Genomic DNA, 19,862 nt, shown 5'->3' with positions numbered 1-19,862 from the left:
AAATTTCCCTTATTAATGATAACAGAGTGCTCCATTGTCTCAAGCCATGCAAATATCAAGAATTACATATGGGGCCATCGCTGTGGCACAGTGGGTTATCCCATGTGGGCGCTGGTTCAAGACCCGGCTGCTCCAAGTCCTGTCCAGCTCTCTGCTGTGGCCCGGAAAAGCAGTAGAAGATGGCCCAAGTCCTTGGGCTCCTGCATCTACGTGGGAGACCAGGAAGAAGCTCCTGGCTCCTGGCTTTGGATCAGCACAGCTCCGGCCATTGCAGCCATCTGGGGAGTGAACCAACTATCGGATGGAAGACCTCTCTTTCTCTCTCTTTCTCTCTGCCTCTCCTCTCTGTGTAACTCTGACTTCCAAATAAATAAATAAATCTTTAAAAAAAAAAATACTTACATGCACGGTGTGATTATGTACTCATGTATTTCCGTGGAGCAAAAAAACAGCACCAGGGAAAGTCACCACAGTACCTGCTCCATTCTGCTGAGGAAACAGTCAATATAATCCCGAGGGTTATTATGATCCAAGGAGTCTTGATGTTCCTTTATTTTGTCCAGAACAAAGTATTTAACGTCATTAATTCTTTCTGAGAATTCTTTGTGTTTTCCAGGGAAATACCTCATGAGTGCTGGCCAGAGATTATAAATCTGAAAAAATGGAAGCAAATACAGCAGTGCTGCAGCCTGTGAGGAGACAGCAGAGTTTCCAAGCACAGCGCCCACGCAGAAGAGAGAGGGAGTGAGCGTCCCACAGAGAAGAGCAGCCCCTTCCCATCTCCTTGCTCTTCCCACCTTTGGTCAAACCCACAGTCATAGAGGGGCCCGGCAGGGAACATAAGCCACCGGGATGCTCTGTCTTCTTTTGCATGGGAAACCCACAGGGGCAAGCTGAGGCCAAGCTTCAGTGGATGCTGGCCTAAGTGACTTTGTTGCCATTCATTCAACCCACATGGAGGGGAGGAGCCCTTGACTTTGCCTACAGGCTACCCGCGGGCCAAGGAGAACCACCACAAACACAGATCCAACCGTGGGTTTACCTGGCACCATCGGGAGTTGATTTGTTTAAAATTTTCCTTTAAGGACTCCATGAGGAAGAGGAACGTCTTGTCCTCATACTGGAAACGCTCATTGAAGAGGATGGAGCAGATCACGTTGCAGGGAGCGCAAGAGAGGATGAAGGTGGGGTCAAAGGGCTGAGCTGACGGGGAAAGAGAGTTCTGACACAGAGACTCTTAATCATCCTGCGTTAGGATCTCAAGAACTGGGCTGCCCTCCCGTCAGATTTATACACACACTTTATGTTCCTCCAAAATTCCCCAAATTGGGATATAAGCATCTTGTAATGCTACTAATTACAATTTATATGTTAGTGTTATTATAGCATATGACCCCATACGCCATGTAGTATTATATTGTACTGATAATACATATTGTTATTATGTATGTACTATAATAGTAGTAATAGCAGCAAGTAGTATTATAAGCATTTATGATATGTTGGATCCTGTGTAAATGTTTTGTTACTCTCTTTAATCTTTATTCTGAGGCTTGGTTTTTGGCCTCATTTTCGCAATAAGGAAAAAATGCATCTTAAGCCTTCAGGAGGGGACCTCATAGCTCTGGAGTTGTTTCCTTCCCTTGGCTTTACCCCAAGCCCACTCCCCGAGGAGAGCGCAGATCTTGGGCCACACAGTGACTCCCACGGGAGGCGTGTGGAGGACGTCCCAGCGCCCCCCCAGGGGCATGGCCAGGGATTCACCTTCCGTTTTCCTGAACTCCTCCACCAGGCAGCGGGCTTCCTCCTGGACCCTCTCCTCGATGCTCCTCTTCCCCATGCCAAAGTTCCTCAGGGTCATCAAGGTGAAGCGACGCATGTGCTTCCACCTCTCTCCGTGACTGAAAATGATTCCTGGGAAGAGCAGGAAAAGTGGGCATCACAGAGCAACCTTCCCTAAAGCTGTTAGCTTGTGTCTGCCTTCACCAGGTTTCTACTGCCTCCCATCAGGGACTGAGAGCTGGCAACGTACACACGTGCTCTGGAGTTCAGCTGAAAGGTATGTCACATAGAGAAAATAAAAGCCAAGCTCTGATCAGCAAGAGGCAGAAAGGGTGGAACCGGACCAAGGGAGCCACAGACAGGTGGAGAATACTCCCCGGTGTGGAAGGGTTCTCCATCTGGTTTTGTTAAAAATACATACATACATACATACATACATACATGTTCTCACAAACCTATTTCTTGGGTTTCTGGTTTTACCCTTAATCTTTACCTTGTGCTTTAGTTCTATATGTGATTTTCTCAATTACAGGGTAAGAAACTTCAAAGCACACCACTACAGGATTTACGCTTCTGTTCTCCTCAAAATTTACTATAGCTAATGTTATTCTAATCTGAACACAAAGAAGCAAAGGAATGCATATGTTCTGCACCAATGGTTTCTTATTTCTTCCTCTGGACAAAGCCAGTTACGGATCATGAGTCCCCTATTTTTCTTAATGCACCATCAGTTTCTAGTGCTCCAAAATCCAGATCCCGGGTGCATCTTCACGTCGCGTCCTTCCTGATCCTTCCCTACATTTGCGAAACCCTGTTGATTCCTTCTTTATACCGTCTTTCTCATCTTGCCAAGCCATGTCATGCCGCCATACTTCAGGTTATGACATTTTTAGGAATCTAAAAAGTTATAACCATCTTCAAACTAGTTTCCTCTCTCACTGCTCTGAATCTTCAGCTGCCAGATTACTCAAAATCAAATTACAAGGACAACACTGATAATCATTTAAATATTCATTTCACATCCATCAAATTAGCCAGCATTAAAAAATTATAGGGCAGCCGGTGCCACGGCTCAATAGGCTAATCCTCCGCCTGCGGCGCCAGCACACCATGTTCTAGTCCTGGTCAGGGCGCCGGATTCTGTCCCAGTTGCCCCTCTTCCAGGCCAGCTCTCTGCTCTGGCCCCGGAGTGCAGTGGAGGATGGCCCAAGTGCTTGGGCCCTGCACCCCCATGGGAGACCAGGAGAAGCACCTGACTCCTGGCTTCGGATCAGCGTGGTGCGCTGGCCGCAGCACGCCAGTCGTGGCAGCCATTGGAGGGTGAACCAACGGCAAAAGGAAGACCTTTCTCTCTGTCTCTCTCTCTCACTGTCCACTCTGCCTGTCAAAAAAAAAAAAAAATTATAGAGCAATCAAGCCTGTGGCAAAGGTGGCACATTTATTTGGTCCCTTTGCACATTACAACATACTTTGGAAATTAATGCAATACAGCAAAAACTATTAAAATTTGTTTGATCTATTGATTACTCTCTGAAAAATTTATACAAAGAATTCAACATATGATGTATACTACAATATTATATTAAGGAATTTGCAAACAATCTCAATCCTAATAATAGGATAGGAGTTTACACAATCTTAGTTAACCAGTCTTAGGGTAAAGTAAGCAACTGTGAAAATGGTGATTATGAAAACTATGTGGAGGGGCCGGCACTGTGGTACAGTGGGTTAGAGTCACAGCCTGCAGTGCTGGCATCCCATATGGGCGCTGGTTCAAGTCCCAGCTGCTCCACTTCTGATCCAGCTCCCTGCTAAAGTGCCTGAGAAAGCAGCAGAGAATGGCTCATGTTCTTGGGCCCGTATACCCATGTGGGAGACATGGGAAATCTCCTGGTTCCTGGCTTTAGATTGGCTCAGCTCCAGCCCTCTCAGCTATTTGGGGAGAGAACCAGTAGATGGAAGACCTCTCTCTCTGTCTCTACCTTTCTCTGTAACTCTTTCAAATAAATAAAATAAATCTTAAAAAAAAAAAAACTATGTGAAAATATCAGATGTGTTAATATTTTAGAAGACAGCAGTATACAAACATTTCTGAATCATATAATCACAACTGTTAAAATGTGCACATGTATAGGCAACATCTGAGAGCACGGGACAAAAGTGAGTTGGGGCAGCGTGCTTAGTAGTCAGGGGCTCTAGAACTAAGCACACTCCATGAAAATCTCTGCTCCACATTTTCTAGTTTTGGCAAGTTATTAACTTCTCTGTGTCAACAACTTCATCTGAAGAATGGAAACCCAAAAATAGTATTTTCTGCATGTGATCATGGTGTTGAATAAATATCATAATATTTGTAAAATACTTAGCAGAGTATTCAGCACATAAAAAGTATTCACAAATATTAGCTTTTATAACTGCTATTATTATCTATGATTTTAGAAGTATTCTATCTTTTCAAAAAATTTTAATGCTGTCTTTCCATCACTTTTAAATCAAAAAGCAAGTATACATTTGGTCAAATTACTTATTTAATCTTCAAAGTAGGTATTTGGATATATCCAGGTTTTTGCTATTCATTCTACTTAATAAATATTAAGTGATCTCCTTCTATACATCAGGTAGGATTCTAAAAATATTACCACTGTGAACATTCTTGTTCATAACTTATACATCAATCTTTGATAACTTCTCAAGTTAGGTTCCTAAAGGACGTGATTCAGTCATCAGCATTGTCCCTTTAGAGAAGCGAGAGAAACACAGGACAGTAACTGAGGGGGTGTGGCCAGGCAGCAGCGGCGAGATCCATTTCAGAGGAAAGTTGGATTTACCTTCTATTACTCGATCCTCAAATTCAGGTGCTTTGGGGGGGACCTAATGTGTTCATAAAACCCAGGTTTTGAACAGCTGATGACCATCATCTTTATGCAGTGAATTTTCATACATGTTCATATAAAAGAAATACCTGCCCAACCAGCCACACAAAGAAACCCTAGCAATGGCTACACCACTGGTTTGGTTAATTTCATCTTAGTTATTGAATTTGTGGACATAGAATCATTGGTAATATTTCTATATTCTTCTTCTTCTTTTTTTTTTTTTAAATTTTTTTGACAGGCAGAGTGGACAGTAGAGGGAGACAGAGAGAAAGGTCTTCCTTTTTGCCATTGGTTCACCCTCCAATGGCCGCCACGGTAGGTGCGCTGCGGCCGGCGCACCACGCTGATCCGATGGCAGGAGCCAGGTGCTTCTCCTGGTCTCCCATGGGGTGCAGGGCCCAAGAACTTGGGCCATCCTCCACTGCACTCCCTGGCCACAGCAGAGAGCTGGCCTGGAAGAGGGGCAACCGGGACAGGATCGGTGCCCCGACCGGGACTGGAACCCGGTGTGCCGGTGCCACAAGGAGGAGGATTAGCCTACTGAGCCGCGGCGCCGGCTCTATATTATTCTTCTAATGTTTGTGGGGTCAACAGTGGTATTTCTGCTTTCATTTCTGATATCAATAACTTGAGTTTTCTTTCTGTCTTTCCCTTCCTCATCTCCTATCTCTCTTTGGCTTTCCTAGAGGTTTATCAATTGTATTGATCTTGTCAAAGGACCAGTCTTCAGTTTTAGGATTTTTCTGTTTTTACTGTTTCAATTTCATTGACTTCTATTCTTATTTTCTTCCTTCTACTTGTTTTAGGTTTAACTTGCTTTTCTTTCTCTAGTCTCTTAGGAGGAAAGTTAGGTTATTATTTTAAATCATTCTTTTTAAGTATATGAATATAATGCTATATTATCATATACTAGAGAATTTTCATTTAATATTTTAATTTCCACAAGCCCTCTTTTTAAATCCACAGTTACTTAAAAGAGTATTTTTTAACTTCTAAATATCAGATGATTTTCCTGGCAGCTTCCTTTCATTTATTTCAATTTTTGTTGTACTATAATCTGATAATATAGTTTATAGGACTTCTACTCTTTACAATTTGTTAAGAATTTTTTTTCAACAGGGTGGGAAGGAGAGGGAGAAGGAGAAAAGAAGTAGGAGGGGCTGGGAGACAGGAGGAGGAAGAGGGAGAGGAAACTGGGGGAGGGAGGAGGGAAGGAAGGAGGAGAGAGAAAGAGGCATCCCGTCCACTCGCCTGCAACCGCAGGGCTAGGCCAGGGCTGAAGCTGGGAGACGACAACGCCATCCAGTCTCCCATGTGGGAGGAACCCAGTTACTTGAGCCATCATTGCTGCCTACCAGGATCTGCACTGTCAGGGGCCGGAGCCAGGAACTGAATCAAGGGACTCCAACATGGGACACAGGCTTTTTAACTGCCAAGTTCACGCCTACTACCTGTTAAGGTTTTCTATGACCCAGAATATGGTCTGCCCTTGTGAATTTCCACTTACACTTGAGAAGAGTGTCTCCTTCTGTTGTACCTTTGGTTTGGGGGTTTAGTTAACCCAGCCCATAGCTAGTCTGGGTTCGAAATTTGCTACTGTGGCTACTCTCAGTGCAATACCTCAGTTTCCTGTAAGGAGACCTTGCTAGTATCTCTCCAGCTGGCTCTGGGTTTTCCCTGCACACATCTTCCTAGAGAGAGGTGGTCTTCTGCAGCTCTAACAGCTCTATTACGCTGCTGCTTTTTCTCTGGGCTTTTTTAGAGTAGTGGGTCCAGAGGAAGGGCATTGGATTAGTCTGTTTTCTGGGGCTTAACAAAAGACCGGAAGCTTGCTGCTTTCTAAAGAAAAGAGGGTGACTTAGCTCACAGTTTTGGAGGTTGAAAAGCAAGGCGTTAGCTCAGGAAACAGTAGCTGTGGCTGTGTCATGTCACACTTCCTGGTGGATGCGAGACGGAGGCTTCCATCCATGGGTTCACTCCCCAAATGCACTTGCTGACAAGATCTCCTATCCCTCATGTTCTTCCACAGTGTGACCGTTTCCCCATCCAGAGGGAAAGCTGTCACCTCCCCTGGGGACTTGGGCTGGTTGTTGGCAACTGCTCATAGTGGCGAGAATGTGGCCCTATGTGTGGACGCCTGGTCTGAAGTTGCTATGCAGCTTCTGCCTCGGGCCCCACGAAGCTCCCTCTGGATTCCAAGAACCAAGCCGTGAGAGGCCCAAGCCATGTGGAGAGTCTCTTGTTGCTGCCCCTGGCCTTGGGTCATGCCCCCCCCCCCCCCCAGAAGCCAGATTCCTAAGTGAAGAAGACTCCACAGGATTTCAGCTCTCAGCCATTTCAATGACTGGCAGCTGTTCAGTCTGTAAAAATAATGGGTGTGTGGCCAGGCCGCAAAGCCATTTGCACTGTGTCTTGTTCAAATTCCTGACCCACAGAGCTCATAAGCATTAAAAACAAAACCTCCCAAATCATGAGAAAAAGTCACCAAATTTCTGTTGTCATAAAGCCTCCCCAAATTTTTGTTATGGCAGCCCTAAGAAACTAATACAAAAAGAAAACTAAGCCGGCGCTGCGGCTCACTAGGCTAATCCTCCGCCTTGTGGCGCCGGCACACCGGGTTCTAGTCCCGGTCGGGGCACCGATCCTGTCCCGGTTGCCCCTCTTCCAGGCCAGCTCTCTGCTGTGGCCAGGGAGTGCAGTGGAGGATGGCCCAAGTCCTTGGGCCCTGCACCCCATGGGAGACCAGGAGAAGCACCTGGCTCCTGCCATCGGATCAGCGCGGTGCACCGGCCGCAGCGCGCTACCGCGGCGGCCATTGGAGGGTGAACCAACGGCAAAAGGAAGACCTTTCTCTCTGTCTCTCTCTCACTGTCCACTCTGCCTGTCAAAAATTAAAAAAAAAAAAAAGAAAGAAAGAAAGAAAGAAAGAAAACTAAAATATCAATGAGTGGTTCTTTTCTGTTACTTTCCAGAATAGGAAAGTTAGGGGAAGAAAGAGCAAATTATTGGTTCCTATTACATGGAAATAAGAGTAGTTAAGAATTTCATAGTGGGGGCTGGTGTTGTGGTGCAGCGTTTAAGCCACTGCCTACAAAAACAGCATCCCACATGAGTGCCAGTGAGTCCTGGCTGCTCCACTTCCGATTCAGCTCCCTACTAATGCGATCAGGAAAGCAGCAGATGGCCTAAGTAGTTGGGGTCCTGCAATCCACGTGGCAGACCCAGATGAAGCTCCTGGTTCCTGACTTTGGCCTGGCCCAGACCAGGCCATTGCAGCCATTCAGGGAGTAAAACAGCAGATGGAAGATCAATTTTTCTCTGTTTCTCCCTCTCTAACTCTGCCTTTCAAATAAAAAAAAATCTTTAAAAAAATAAAAAAGACTATGTATAAAAAGAATTTCATAGGAAGCTTTGAAACCAATTTTCTCACAGTTGCAAAAACTATTAAGCTTTATATCAGTTACTTCTCTGATAGCTCCATGCAGCCCAGCAGTCTCATCTCCACTTAAAAATGAATTGACATTGAGGCCAATGTTGTGGTGTAGTGGGTAAAGTCACCACCTGTGACAACGACATCCCACATGGGCACTGATTCAAGTCCTAGCTGCTCCACTTTCAATCCAGCTCCCTGCTAATGGCCTGAGAAAGCAGCAAATGATGGCCCAAGTCCTTGGGTGCCTGCCACCCACATGGGAGACTCAGATGAAGCTCCTGACTCCTGGTTTTGGCCTGGCCTAGCCTTGGGCTGCTGTGGCCATTTGGGGAGTGAACCAGCAGATGGAAGATTTCTCGCTCTCTTTCTGTGTGTGTGCGTGTGTGTGCTCTCTCTGTAACTTTCAAACAAATAAAATCTTTATAAAAATTAACTGAAACACACACACACAGCTAATGTAACCAACTTGTTTAGCAAAAAAGTAGTTAGTAGAAGGAAGGCTTGTTTCTTTAGTTGAACAAATATATACTTTGACCTTAGGTGAGAAAGATCAAAAATCACTTCTCTTGTTGCACTTGGTATATTATGTTATATTTAGTGATTCATTAATATGCTTTGAAAAGATTTAGTTTTGTAATTTTCAGTGGTTTAGGGGAGACTTTCAGGCTATCCTAAAATTTTTATGATATATTTATACGTATAAAGGAATATATGTTACACATATCTAACTTCCAAGTGTCTTCTCAGCTCCCTGTGCAGTACCTCCTGGATCTTACCCTCCATCTTCTTCCATCCTCCACAAACTAGGCTGTAGTTTCTATATCTGGTTATTTGTTTGTGGTAGCTGGCACTGTACCACCATATCCTTTGTACCACACCCCAGAGCATGAAACTACATCCCAAAGCCTGGCTTTTCCATCTCCCTAAACCCCTAGCTAATGATTTTTATTTCAAAAGGTTCTCACATTGTTTTTATCTCAATGATATTTACGGAATTAACTTACAGGGAATTTGGAGTCTGGTTTTGATGTTCATCTCAGCAGAGCTTTCAGAGTGTCTATTATGTAATCAGAGTTTGTCTGATCTTTGACCCTAGCCTGTGGGAGATCCTAAGACCTTAGAATTGCTCAAGTATTCCTGGTAGATCCCTGGAACACACTTGCATGCATGTCAACGAAATGAGGAGCCCCTAGAGAGTTTGTTTAGAGGGTTGAGCCAGGTGCTATAAGCCTGACCTTCTGAGCTGGGGTGGAGAGGGGATGGAAACTGAGTTCAATCACATGGGCAATTTCACACATGGAAAGAAATTTCTGCCGAAACCTGGGACACCAAGGCTCAGGTAAGCTTCCTGGCTGGTGACCATGTGGATGTGCCAAGAGGGTAACACATCATAATTCTCAGCAACAGGATACAGAACTCTGCTTCGGAACCCTCTCAGACCTTGCTCTGTGTCTCTCTGCATTTCTATCCTTAATGTAATAAAACTGTGATGGTGAGCACACACCTTCCTGAGTTCTGTGAGTCATCCTACAGATGACTGAACCTGAGGGAGACACGGGAACCCCTGAGTTTTCAGTCTGCTGGTCAGAAGAGTGGGTGACATGGGGACCCTTGAACTGGGAGCTGGCATCAGAAGTGGGGGCAGTCTTACTGGGGACTGTGCCCTTAGCCTGGCAACTCTGGGTAGGTAGTGCCAGACTGCATTGTAGTATTGTAGCATCTAGTCAGCTGCTTACTATAGAAAGGATCTTTTTTCACAATTTATCAGGTTTTCTCCCAAATATTCAGGTGTTAATTAACCTGTATTTTTATTTGAAACATACCGTATCCTTTCAGGGTATCATCAATAATAGGAAAACGTCCTCTGTCCTGAAATTCATCACCCTGGTTGATCAGAGCTTCCTTCACCGCGTCATAGCCATGCAAGACCACGGTACGCCAGGGTCCAAGGTACAGGGTGTAAACAGGACCATACTCTTTGGCCAACTGGAAAGAGATGCAAGCAGTTGCATAAGCTGTATTGTGAAATCTGTTGGAGGTACAGGTGCAAATAATTTCACAGGTGACTTAGCCTCTGCTCCATCAGTTCCATCTCAGGAATCTCACCCTGACGTATCCCCAGGGAGTCATACACTCCTTCATTTTTACATGCAACCACTCAGCAAGTATTTTACTAAGCATTTATACTGTGTCAAACTTTGTGTATAGCTGAAATCCACATATTTATACTGTTACAAGAGGAAAAATAAACCAGTAAAATAGCCAACAATTGGAGGTTGATTTTCAAACTTATTTTATATCCATCCCATTGAACTTAAAGCAACCATTTGAAATTAGTCTTATGAGGATATGTAATGGTATATGAGAAGGTTCATCTTCGAAATAAATTACAAATTATATTTAAAAATCCATTTGCATATTAATTTGATCCCTATTTTTTATGATGCTTACTTCTAAGAGAAAATAGTTAATAAAATCACCACTTAGTGTTTCTCTTCTGGCTCCCTGAGTTTTCTCTTTCGTTCGCCTCCTCATTTCCCACCCCCTTCCCCTTCCTTTTCCTTTCTGCATTTTCTTTTCTGTCACTTTCCCCATAAATGGTAGAGAACGTTGTCATATTTTACTCTTTTCTATGTCCCAGAAAACAAAACTTGCTTCCTTTGTTCCTCTGAATACTCTGTATTTTGGAGCACAAACTGCTAGGACCTCTTCTTTTAACTTGAACCTCACAATAATCTTTTTCCAGAGATAACAGAAATAATTGGAAATGTACACAATTTTCTATTAGAGACTGTCTATGCTCAAGAAAAGAAGCCAACTCCCCAGTTTGTGCATTGGGTTTCATTCCCTTCTATTTACTGTGGCATGGCGCTCCTCTTCATAGCTAAACTGTTTGAAAAGATCATCTAGGGGGTGGCGCTGTGGCTTAGCGAGTAAAGCTGCCGCCTGCAGTGCTGACATCCTATATGGGTGCCAGTTTGAGGCCCAGCTGCTCCACTTCCAGTCCAGCCTCTGCTATGATCTGGGAAAGCAGTGGAAGATGGCCCAAGTCCCTGGGCCCCTGCACCTGTGTGGGAGACCCAGAAGAAGCTCCTTGGCTCCTGGCTTCATATCGGCAAAGCTCCAGCCGTTGTGGCCATCTGGGGAGTGAACCAATCATGATGGAAGACCTCCTCTCTGTCTCTCTCTCTCTCTGTAACTCTTTCAAATAAATAAATACATCAGCTAAAAATTATCTATATCTGCTATTTCCAATTTCTTTATTCTCTTTTTAAATCACACTAATCAAGATATTGGTCATACCACTCCACTGAAAACTGTTTTTATACAGATGACTAAAAACCTTTACTTGGCCGAATCTCATTTTCTTTTACCAATCATTGGTTAGGCCTGATCAAAGCGCTCCTTGAGATAGGTCCTTCCTGTGGACTGCGTGACGCCACGCTCTCCTGGCATTCTTCCCACTTCCGACGGCTCAGGCCCAGGCTCCACGTGTGCTCCCCTACTATCTCACAGACACTTAAGTGTTGGGGTGCCCTGGGTTCTGGTTTAGTCCACCCATTCCCTCCGTGATCCCATCCAATCTTGTGGTTTTAAATACATTCTATATTCTGTCTTCCAAATTTATATATGTAGTTTCCCCTGAACTGTAGCCTAGTATATCCAACAGCCTACTCACATCTCCAGATAGTTAGTAGGATTTTGAAACAATTTGTTTGAGATGGAGCTGTCTACATCTTTTGCTTACATCGCTTCTATCAGACAAACAGATAACTCCAATAATCCCCCCCATCTTAATTAGCGGCACCATCACTTCTTGGCCTTTTGGCTAAGATCAAGTGTGTGGTGGCACCACTCAGTCAAAAACTCAGAAACCATTCTTGACTCTTCCCTTATTTTACATCCCACATTCATTCTATCATCATTCGATTCCATCTTCCAGATGTATCTAGATTTTAGCCACTTTACACCACCCTCTCTGTTTCTACACTGGTCCAAGATACCATCAGCTCTCCTTAGATCAGTGTTGTGCAGAACACCTGCTTCTCTTAGCTCCTTTATGATCTACTCTTAATTCTTAAGTCTCCAGAGTTACCTGGTTAAACATAAACCATACCATGCTGTTATTATTATTAAAACACACCACAACACCCGCATGGAGACCAGGAAGAAGCACCTGGCTCCTGGCTTCGGATTGGCGTAGTTCTGGACATACCGGCCATTTTGGGGGTGAACCAAAGGAAGGAAGACTTTCTCTCTGTCTCTCTCTCACTGTCTAACTCTGTCAAATAAAAAAAAAATTAAAAATTAAAAAAAAACACACACACAAAGTTCTAAGTGATCCAACGCTCTTCCTCAACATTATGCCCTACTCCTGCCCCTTCTCTCCCTTTTTGTTATCTGTGCTGACTGCTTGCTTTGGCTTGAGTATACCATACACCTTCTGTGACAGAGTTTTAGACCTTGTTCTCTCTGCATGGAATGTTTTAGTCTCAGATTAATCGCATGGCTTTCTCCGTCACCTCCTTGAAGTCTTTGTTCAAAGATTACCTTTTTGATGAAGTTTTCCCCAGATACCCTATTTAAAGTTTAAACCTCTGGACTTGGGTTTCTGGTTTGGAATGTAACAAACTTGGAAGTTATCATTCTGTCCTAATGTGAAAAACAGAACAAAGTGAAAAATCAACAACTTTCTTAGGCCTGTCAGATAAGTAAGACCCTAAGACAAACTTCTGTCCCCAGTATTAGAGAAACCTATAGGCAGACACAGAGAATAACAAGTGGGAGCAGATCTGCCCCAGGGAACCAACACCAGGGCAGGAAAAGCTGAACTGTAATTGTCAAATTGTTGGTGCTTCCAATGTGGACATGTCCAAGACTTAACTACTCTAGTGGAGGGTCTGACCTGGGAAGGGGGGTACACTTGTGAGTTCTGCCTCCATGAGTGCTACCAGGTTCTCACAGTGAATATTCTAGAAAAATCCCCTTGTGCTTCTGGAAGAGGGAAAACAACTATTTGAGATACATATACCAAAGCATTCTAATCTTATCAAGATTTACCTTCCAGAAAAAATATTTTACCAGAGCCTAACCAATGTGGGGGAAGGGAAACACAGAGCTTCAGTCCTTTGTAACCTTCCCTACAGGAGAGAAAAAAATGCCCAATTTCAGCCCTCTTCATCCAGCCTATCCTATCTGAGATGCAGGGAACCGAGAAGCACTTGCAAAGTGCACAGTCCAGGGCATGGGCCACTAAAAGACTGAGACAGAATCATAGAGCCAAAAAATAGTTCCTCCCCCGACCGCTGCCCCCAAACACACATACTTTATCACCCCATCATTAACACCAGTTTACCAGAGTTCCTTTGATCTGACATATACTTGTAATATCTGGCTTTCAACAAAAATTACAAGACATACTAAAAGGCAAAAAACGTAGCTTGAAGAGACAGAAAAAAAAAAAAAAAACCACCAGAACAGTACTCAGATAAGGCAGGGATATTGGGTTTATCAGACCATAAATTTAAAACAACTATGATTACTATGTCAAGGGCTCTAATGGAAAATGTAGACAACATGCAATGAAAACAGAAATAGAAATCCCAAGAAAGAATTAAAAAAAAAAAAAGAAACAATAAGGATCAAAAAGGCTAACAGAAATGAAGGATGTCTTTGATGGGCTTCTTAGTTGACTGGACATGACTGAAGAAAAAAGCTCTAAGTTTCAGGATATGTCAGTAGAAATTCATGAAACAGAAAAGCAGGGATTTAAAAAAAAACCTCGAAAGTAGAAGGGAACATCATATCAACAAGTGAAAAAGTAAGATCACTTGATTGTATCAGTAGACATAAAAAATCTCTCAGCCGGCGCCGCGGCTCACTAGGCTAATCCTCCGCCTTGCGGTGCCGGCACACCGGGTTCTAATCCCGGTGGGGCACCGATCCTGTCCCGGCTGCCCCTCTTCCAGGCCAGCTCTCTGCTGTGGCCCGGGAGTGCAGTGGATGATGGCCCAAGTGCTTGGGCCCTGCACCCCATGGGAGACCAGGAGAAGCACCTGGCTCCTGGCTTCGGATCAGCACCATGCGCCGGCCGCAGCACGCTGGCTGCGGTGGCCATTGGAGGGTGAACCAACGGCAAAAGGAAGACCTTTCTCTCTGTCTCTCTCTCTCTCACTGTCCACTCTGCCTGTCAAAAAAAAAAAAAATCTCTTGATCAACTCCAACATCTTTTTATGACAAGAACTCACAATAAAAGATAAAATAAGAATATATGAGAATTTCCTCAGCTTGATAAAGGCTAATCCCAAAAACCCTATAATTAATATCATACTTAATCATGAAAAACTAGAAGCTTTCCTGATAGAGTTAAGAACAGGGTGAGAATATGCCCTTGCACAACTGGTTTTCAACATATAGAAGTCCTAGCTAATACAGTAAGAAGAGAAAATAAAATAAATGGTATATACATTAAGAAACAAATAAGGGCCAGTGCTGTAGCATAGCGGGTAAAGCTGCTGCCTGTAGTGCTGGCATTCCATTCGGGTGCCAGGTCGAGTCCCGGCTACTACTTTTCTGATCCAGCTCTCTGCTATGGCCTATCTAGCCACTGCTATGGGAAGGCAGTGGAAAATGGCCCAAGTCCTTGGGCCCCTGTGCCTGTATGGGAGACTTGGAAGAAGCTCCTGTCTCCTGGCTTCAGATCGGCCCAGCTCCAGCTATTGTGGCCATTTGGGGAGTGAACCAGCAGATGGAACACCTCTCTCTCTGCCTCTGCCTCTCTGTAACTATGCCTTTCAAATAAATAAATTTAAAAAAAAAAAAAAAAAAGAAAGAAAACTATCTTTGCTCACATATGACATGATTGTCTATCTAGAAAATTTGAAAGAATCAACAACAGGCCGGCGCCGTGTCTCAATAGGCTATTCCTCCGCCTTGCAGTGCCAGCACACCGGGTTCTAGTCCCAGTCGGGGAGCTGGATTCTGTCCCGGTTGCCCGTCTTCCAGGCCAGCTCTCTGCTCTGGCCAGGGAGTGCAGTGGAGGATGGTCCAGGTGCTTGGGCCCTGCACCCGCATGGGAGACCAGGAGAAGCACCTGGCTCCTGGCTTCAGATCAGCGCAGTGCACTGGCCATAGCGGCCATTGGAGGGAGGGTGAACCAACGGCAAAGGAAGACCTTTCTCTCTGTCTCTCTCTCTCACTGTCCACTCTGCCTGTCAAAAAATAAAAAAATAAAATAAATTAAAAATAATTAAAAAAAAGAATCAACAATAACAAGAAAACCTCCTAGAACTAATAGGTAATTGTAGCAAGGTTACAAGATACATGGCTAGTATATACAAGTCAGTCAATTTCCTAAATACCAGTAAAATTAAAAACACAGTATCATTTACAGTAGCACCCACAAAAATTATGTACAGTCAAGTCACTTGAAGATAAGGAAACAGCCTGAGAAATGCATTGTCAGATTATTTTGTTATTGTTTCCACATCATAGAGTGCACTTAGACAAACTAAGATGACTATGATATCACTAAGCAATAATCTTATGAGACCACCATTATAAATGTCACTCTGAAGTGCATGATTGTGTGTGTGTGTGTATGTGTATCTATCTATATATGCACACAAATTTAAAATATGTAAAAATATATTTATGAGGGGGGCTGGCATTGTGGCACAGCAGGCTGAGCTACTGCCTGTGAAACTGACATCCCATATGAGTGCTGGTTCAAGTCCTGGCTGCTCCACTACTGCTCCGGCTCCCTGCTAATGTGCCTGGGGAAGCAATGGTAGGTGGCCAGCGAATCTGGGCCCCTACTATTCATGTGGGAGACCTGGATGGATTTCCAAGTTCCTGGCTTTGGCCTGACCTAGCACTGGCTGTTACAGCCATTTGGGAGTGAATTAACGTATGGAAGATATTCTCTCTGTCTGTCTCTCTTTCTCTCCTCTTCTCCCCATCTCCAACTCTGCCTTTCACATAAATAAATCTTTATTTGAAAAATAATGAGTTATTTATTTGATAGGCAGTTAGAGAGAGAGAGAGAGAGAGAGAGAGAGAGAGAGAGAAAGAAAGAAAGAAAGAAAGAAAGAAAGAAAGAAAGAAAGAGAGAAAGAGAGAAAACGCTGTTCCATCCACTGGTTCACTCCCTAAATGGCCACCACGGTCAGAGTTGCACTGATCTGGAGCTAGGAAATTCTTCCAGGTCTCCCACGTGGGTGCAGGCCCAAGCAGTTGGGCCATGTTCTGTTGCCTTCCCAGGAGCATTAGCGGGGAGCTGGATCTGAAGTGGAACAGTGGGGACTTGAACTGGCGCCCATATGGGATGCTGGTGCCGCAGTTGGCGGCTTTACTTGCTATGCCACAGTGCTGGCCCCAACAAATAATTTTGTTAAAAAAGATATAAATATGAGGAAAACTAAAAAAATATGATGAAAGGAACTGAAGAACTAAATACATTGAGAAATAGTATATATTCAAAGACAAGAAGTTCAAAATTGCCGACATCAAATCTTCCTAACTTGATCTTTAGTGTCAATGTAATTCCAGTCAATTTGTTAGCAACTTATTTTGCAGATACTGACAACTGGTTATAAAGTCTATATAGACAGACAACAAATACAAACTAGTTAATTGACACTACTCAACTTAAGACTTACTATAAAGCTACGGAGCTACAGTATGCCAAAGAGTGAGGTATGGGGGAAAAAAAGACAAACGTATCAATGGAACAGACTAGAAAGCCCCAAAACGGATCCATATAAATATAGTCGACTGATTTTTGACAAAAGAGTAAAGGCCATAAAATGGAAAAAGCAGTCTTTTTCTTTTCAACAAATGATAGTAGGACTAGAAGTCTCCATAAAAAGCATAAAAAATTAACACAGATCTTACACTTTTCACAATTATTAACTCAAAATGGATCACAGGCTTGATTATAAAATGCAAAATTATAAAACTCATGGAAGATAACATAAGAGAAAACCTAGATGACCTTGGTTATGGCAATGACTTTTCAGATGTAATATCAGGGGAATGATCCATGAAAGAGATAACTGATAAACTGGACTTTAAAAACTTCTGCCTTGTGAAATTCACCACAAAGAGGATGAAAAGACCACAATCTGGGAGATAATATTTGCAAAAGACATTTCTGATAAAGTACTCATCCAATTTTTACAAAGAACCCTTAGAACTTAACAATCAGAATACAAACAACTGGATTAAAAAATAGGCCAAAGACCTGAATATGTATCTCATCAAGTAAGTTATACAGATGTCAAATGCATATATGAGAGGATGTTCCTCATCACATATTATTAAGGAACTACAAATTAAAACAACAAAGAGACATTACTACACAGCTATCAGAAGGTCCAAAATGCAAAACACAGACAACATCAAATGTCATAAGGATGTGGGACAACAGGAACTTTCATTCCTTGCCAGCAGGAATGCAAAAAAGGGTACAGCCACCCTGAGACAGTGTGGCAGTTTCTCACCAAACTAAGCATATCCTCACCATTCCATCTGGCAGCTGCACCTCTTTGTACTTACCCAGTGGAGCTGAAAACTTATGTCCACACAAAAATCTTCACGTGGATGTTTACAGCAGCTTTACTCACAACTGCCAAAACCAGGAAGGCAATAGAGATGTCCTCTAGCAGGAGAATAAACTGCTGTACCTCCAGACAAGAATATGTTACTCAGCACTAACAAGAAACGAGCTATCAAGTCGCGAGAAGACATGGAAAATATTAAATGCATATTACTAAGCAAAAGGAGCAAAGTGAAAATCTTACAACTGTATGAAAACCCAGAAAAGGCAAAATTACAAATGCAACAAGAAGATCAGTGTTTGCCAAGAGGTTGGAGGTGCACAGTGTGGGGGAGAAGAGATGAACAGGCAGAGCATAGAGGATTTCAGGGAGGTATAGTGGTTTTTTTGGATGCTATAATGGCGGAAAGAGTTCCACTAGACATTTGTCCAAACCCATAGAAGGTAGAACACCAAGAGTGAATCTTAATGTAAGCAATGGAGCCTGTAGACTCCTCAGTTTTAACAAAAGTACGACCCTGGTGTGGAACGTCAATGATGGAGGGGGCTGTGCACGTTGGGGGAAGGCACGAGAACTGTATTTTCTGCTCAATTTTGCTGTGAACCTATAATGGCTCTTAAAAAATAGCTATTAAAAATCACCTCTGCTACCATTCTCTATATTTTTTCTCCATAGCATTTATAATATGGGAGATATACAGAATACAAATACTTGATTCATTTTTATTTTTGTCTGGCTCCCCCTACCAGGATGCAAGTTATGCAAAGGCAAGGTTTTTATCCTCTTTTGTTCACTGTAATATTCCCAGAGTCTAAAAGACATCTTGCAAACAGGAGGGGCACATTACATGTGTAACTAATTAATGACTTAGTGCTAGGGCTCACAATCTGAGAAATCTCTTGTGCTGTTTCCTGTGTCTTGGAGAATGTTTTTGCACAATGAGCTCATGGAGGCAGAATGTCTCCAGCTGTAAAAGCCAGGGTAGCTGAGCTGGGCTGCACTGGAGCAGGGTGTAGGGGAGGGAGGCAGGGGTCATTCTCAGGAAGCTGACAAAGCCCCCTATAAATCATGTAGTGTATAACAATAACAGCAACAACAACATAAAAGGACATTTAGCACATGGTTAATTTGCTGGCTTGCCTTTTGATGTTATATGAAGATACTTTCAAAAATTGTGAAAAACAGAATTAAAAATAGGCTTCTTTGGGTATAAAATATGAAATCCACACATACAAGAGATCAAAAAGTTCATGGGGAGGGCTGGCGCTGTGGCGCAGCGGGTTAACACCCTGGCCTGAAGCACCGGCATCCCATATGGCCGCCGGTTCTAGTCCTGGCTGCTCCTCTTCTGATCCAGCTCTCTGCTATGGCCTGGGAAAGCAGAAGATGGCTCAAGTCCTTGGGACCCTGCACCCACATGGGAGACCCGGAAGAAGCTCGTGGCTTCAGATCAGCAAAGCTCTGGCCGTTGCAGCCATCTGGGGAGTGAACCAGTGGATGGAAGACCTCTCTTTGTGTCTCTACCTCTCTCTGTAACTCCGTCTTTCAAATAAATAAAATAAATCTTTAAAAAAAAAAGTTCATGGAAAACATGAATTATCGAAAAAAAGAGCCTGTGTGGACTTGAAACTCTTTCATATCAAAATCAACTTATTTTTAAAATGCTATTTTTCTATGAACTTTTTCAAGGGGACTAGAAACCTATAAATTAAAATACGCTCGAATCCCTCAGTTTTCTCAGATATTAGAACTCAACCAGTACATCAAGTCAGCTCTAACCCCCCTTACTACCCACTCTAAATGTGATCCTATCCTGAAAAAAAAGAGAACTCTGTACATCTATTAATACAAAAACAACACTCCAATGCTCATGTGATGAGAAGACCTGCGAGTCACCCCATAGTGCTGTGAGAAGCAGAACCTGGAGATGAACAGCCCAGAACCAAAGCTCCTTACCCGGGAGAGAGATGCAGGGATATCGCGCAGGTTGAGCTGCAGCATATTCCCAATGAAAGGAAGGGGAGTTGGGCCAGGGGGAAGCCTTCCCCCTCTGTGACTTTTCTTCCACACAAAAAGGAAAATCAGGCAAGTAACACAAACCAAAAGAGCAGGAGAGATTGCCAGCAGTCCCATTTTAGCTCCTGGATGTTAGCAACTGTCTGGGTGACCTGTTAGCAAGCAAAGGTTTGTGCAGAGTGTGTGCCCTGCTGG

General features: G+C 43.4%; 1 protein-coding gene across 1 annotated transcript in view; it reads right to left on the bottom strand.

Moving 5' to 3' along the window:
- Positions 1-19,862, bottom strand: part of LOC133775679 (cytochrome P450 2C23-like) — a 36,975-nt gene extending 17,113 nt beyond the window's left edge. Inside the window, exons 1-5 of the mRNA XM_062214139.1 lie at positions 19,608-19,862; positions 9,915-10,077; positions 1,765-1,914; positions 1,043-1,203; positions 477-653 (exon numbers count right to left, since the gene is read on the bottom strand). Of these exons, the coding sequence (XP_062070123.1) occupies positions 477-653; positions 1,043-1,203; positions 1,765-1,914; positions 9,915-10,077; positions 19,608-19,784 (828 nt within the window). The 5' untranslated portion in view covers positions 19,785-19,862. The remainder of the gene's footprint in view (positions 1-476; positions 654-1,042; positions 1,204-1,764; positions 1,915-9,914; positions 10,078-19,607) is intronic.

The sequence above is a fragment of the Lepus europaeus genome, chromosome 17 (genome assembly GCF_033115175.1).
Source record: "Lepus europaeus isolate LE1 chromosome 17, mLepTim1.pri, whole genome shotgun sequence".
Taxonomy (NCBI): domain Eukaryota; kingdom Metazoa; phylum Chordata; class Mammalia; order Lagomorpha; family Leporidae; genus Lepus; species Lepus europaeus.
Note: the sequence above shows the minus strand (reverse complement) of the source record. Positions and strands in the feature narration are given on the sequence as shown.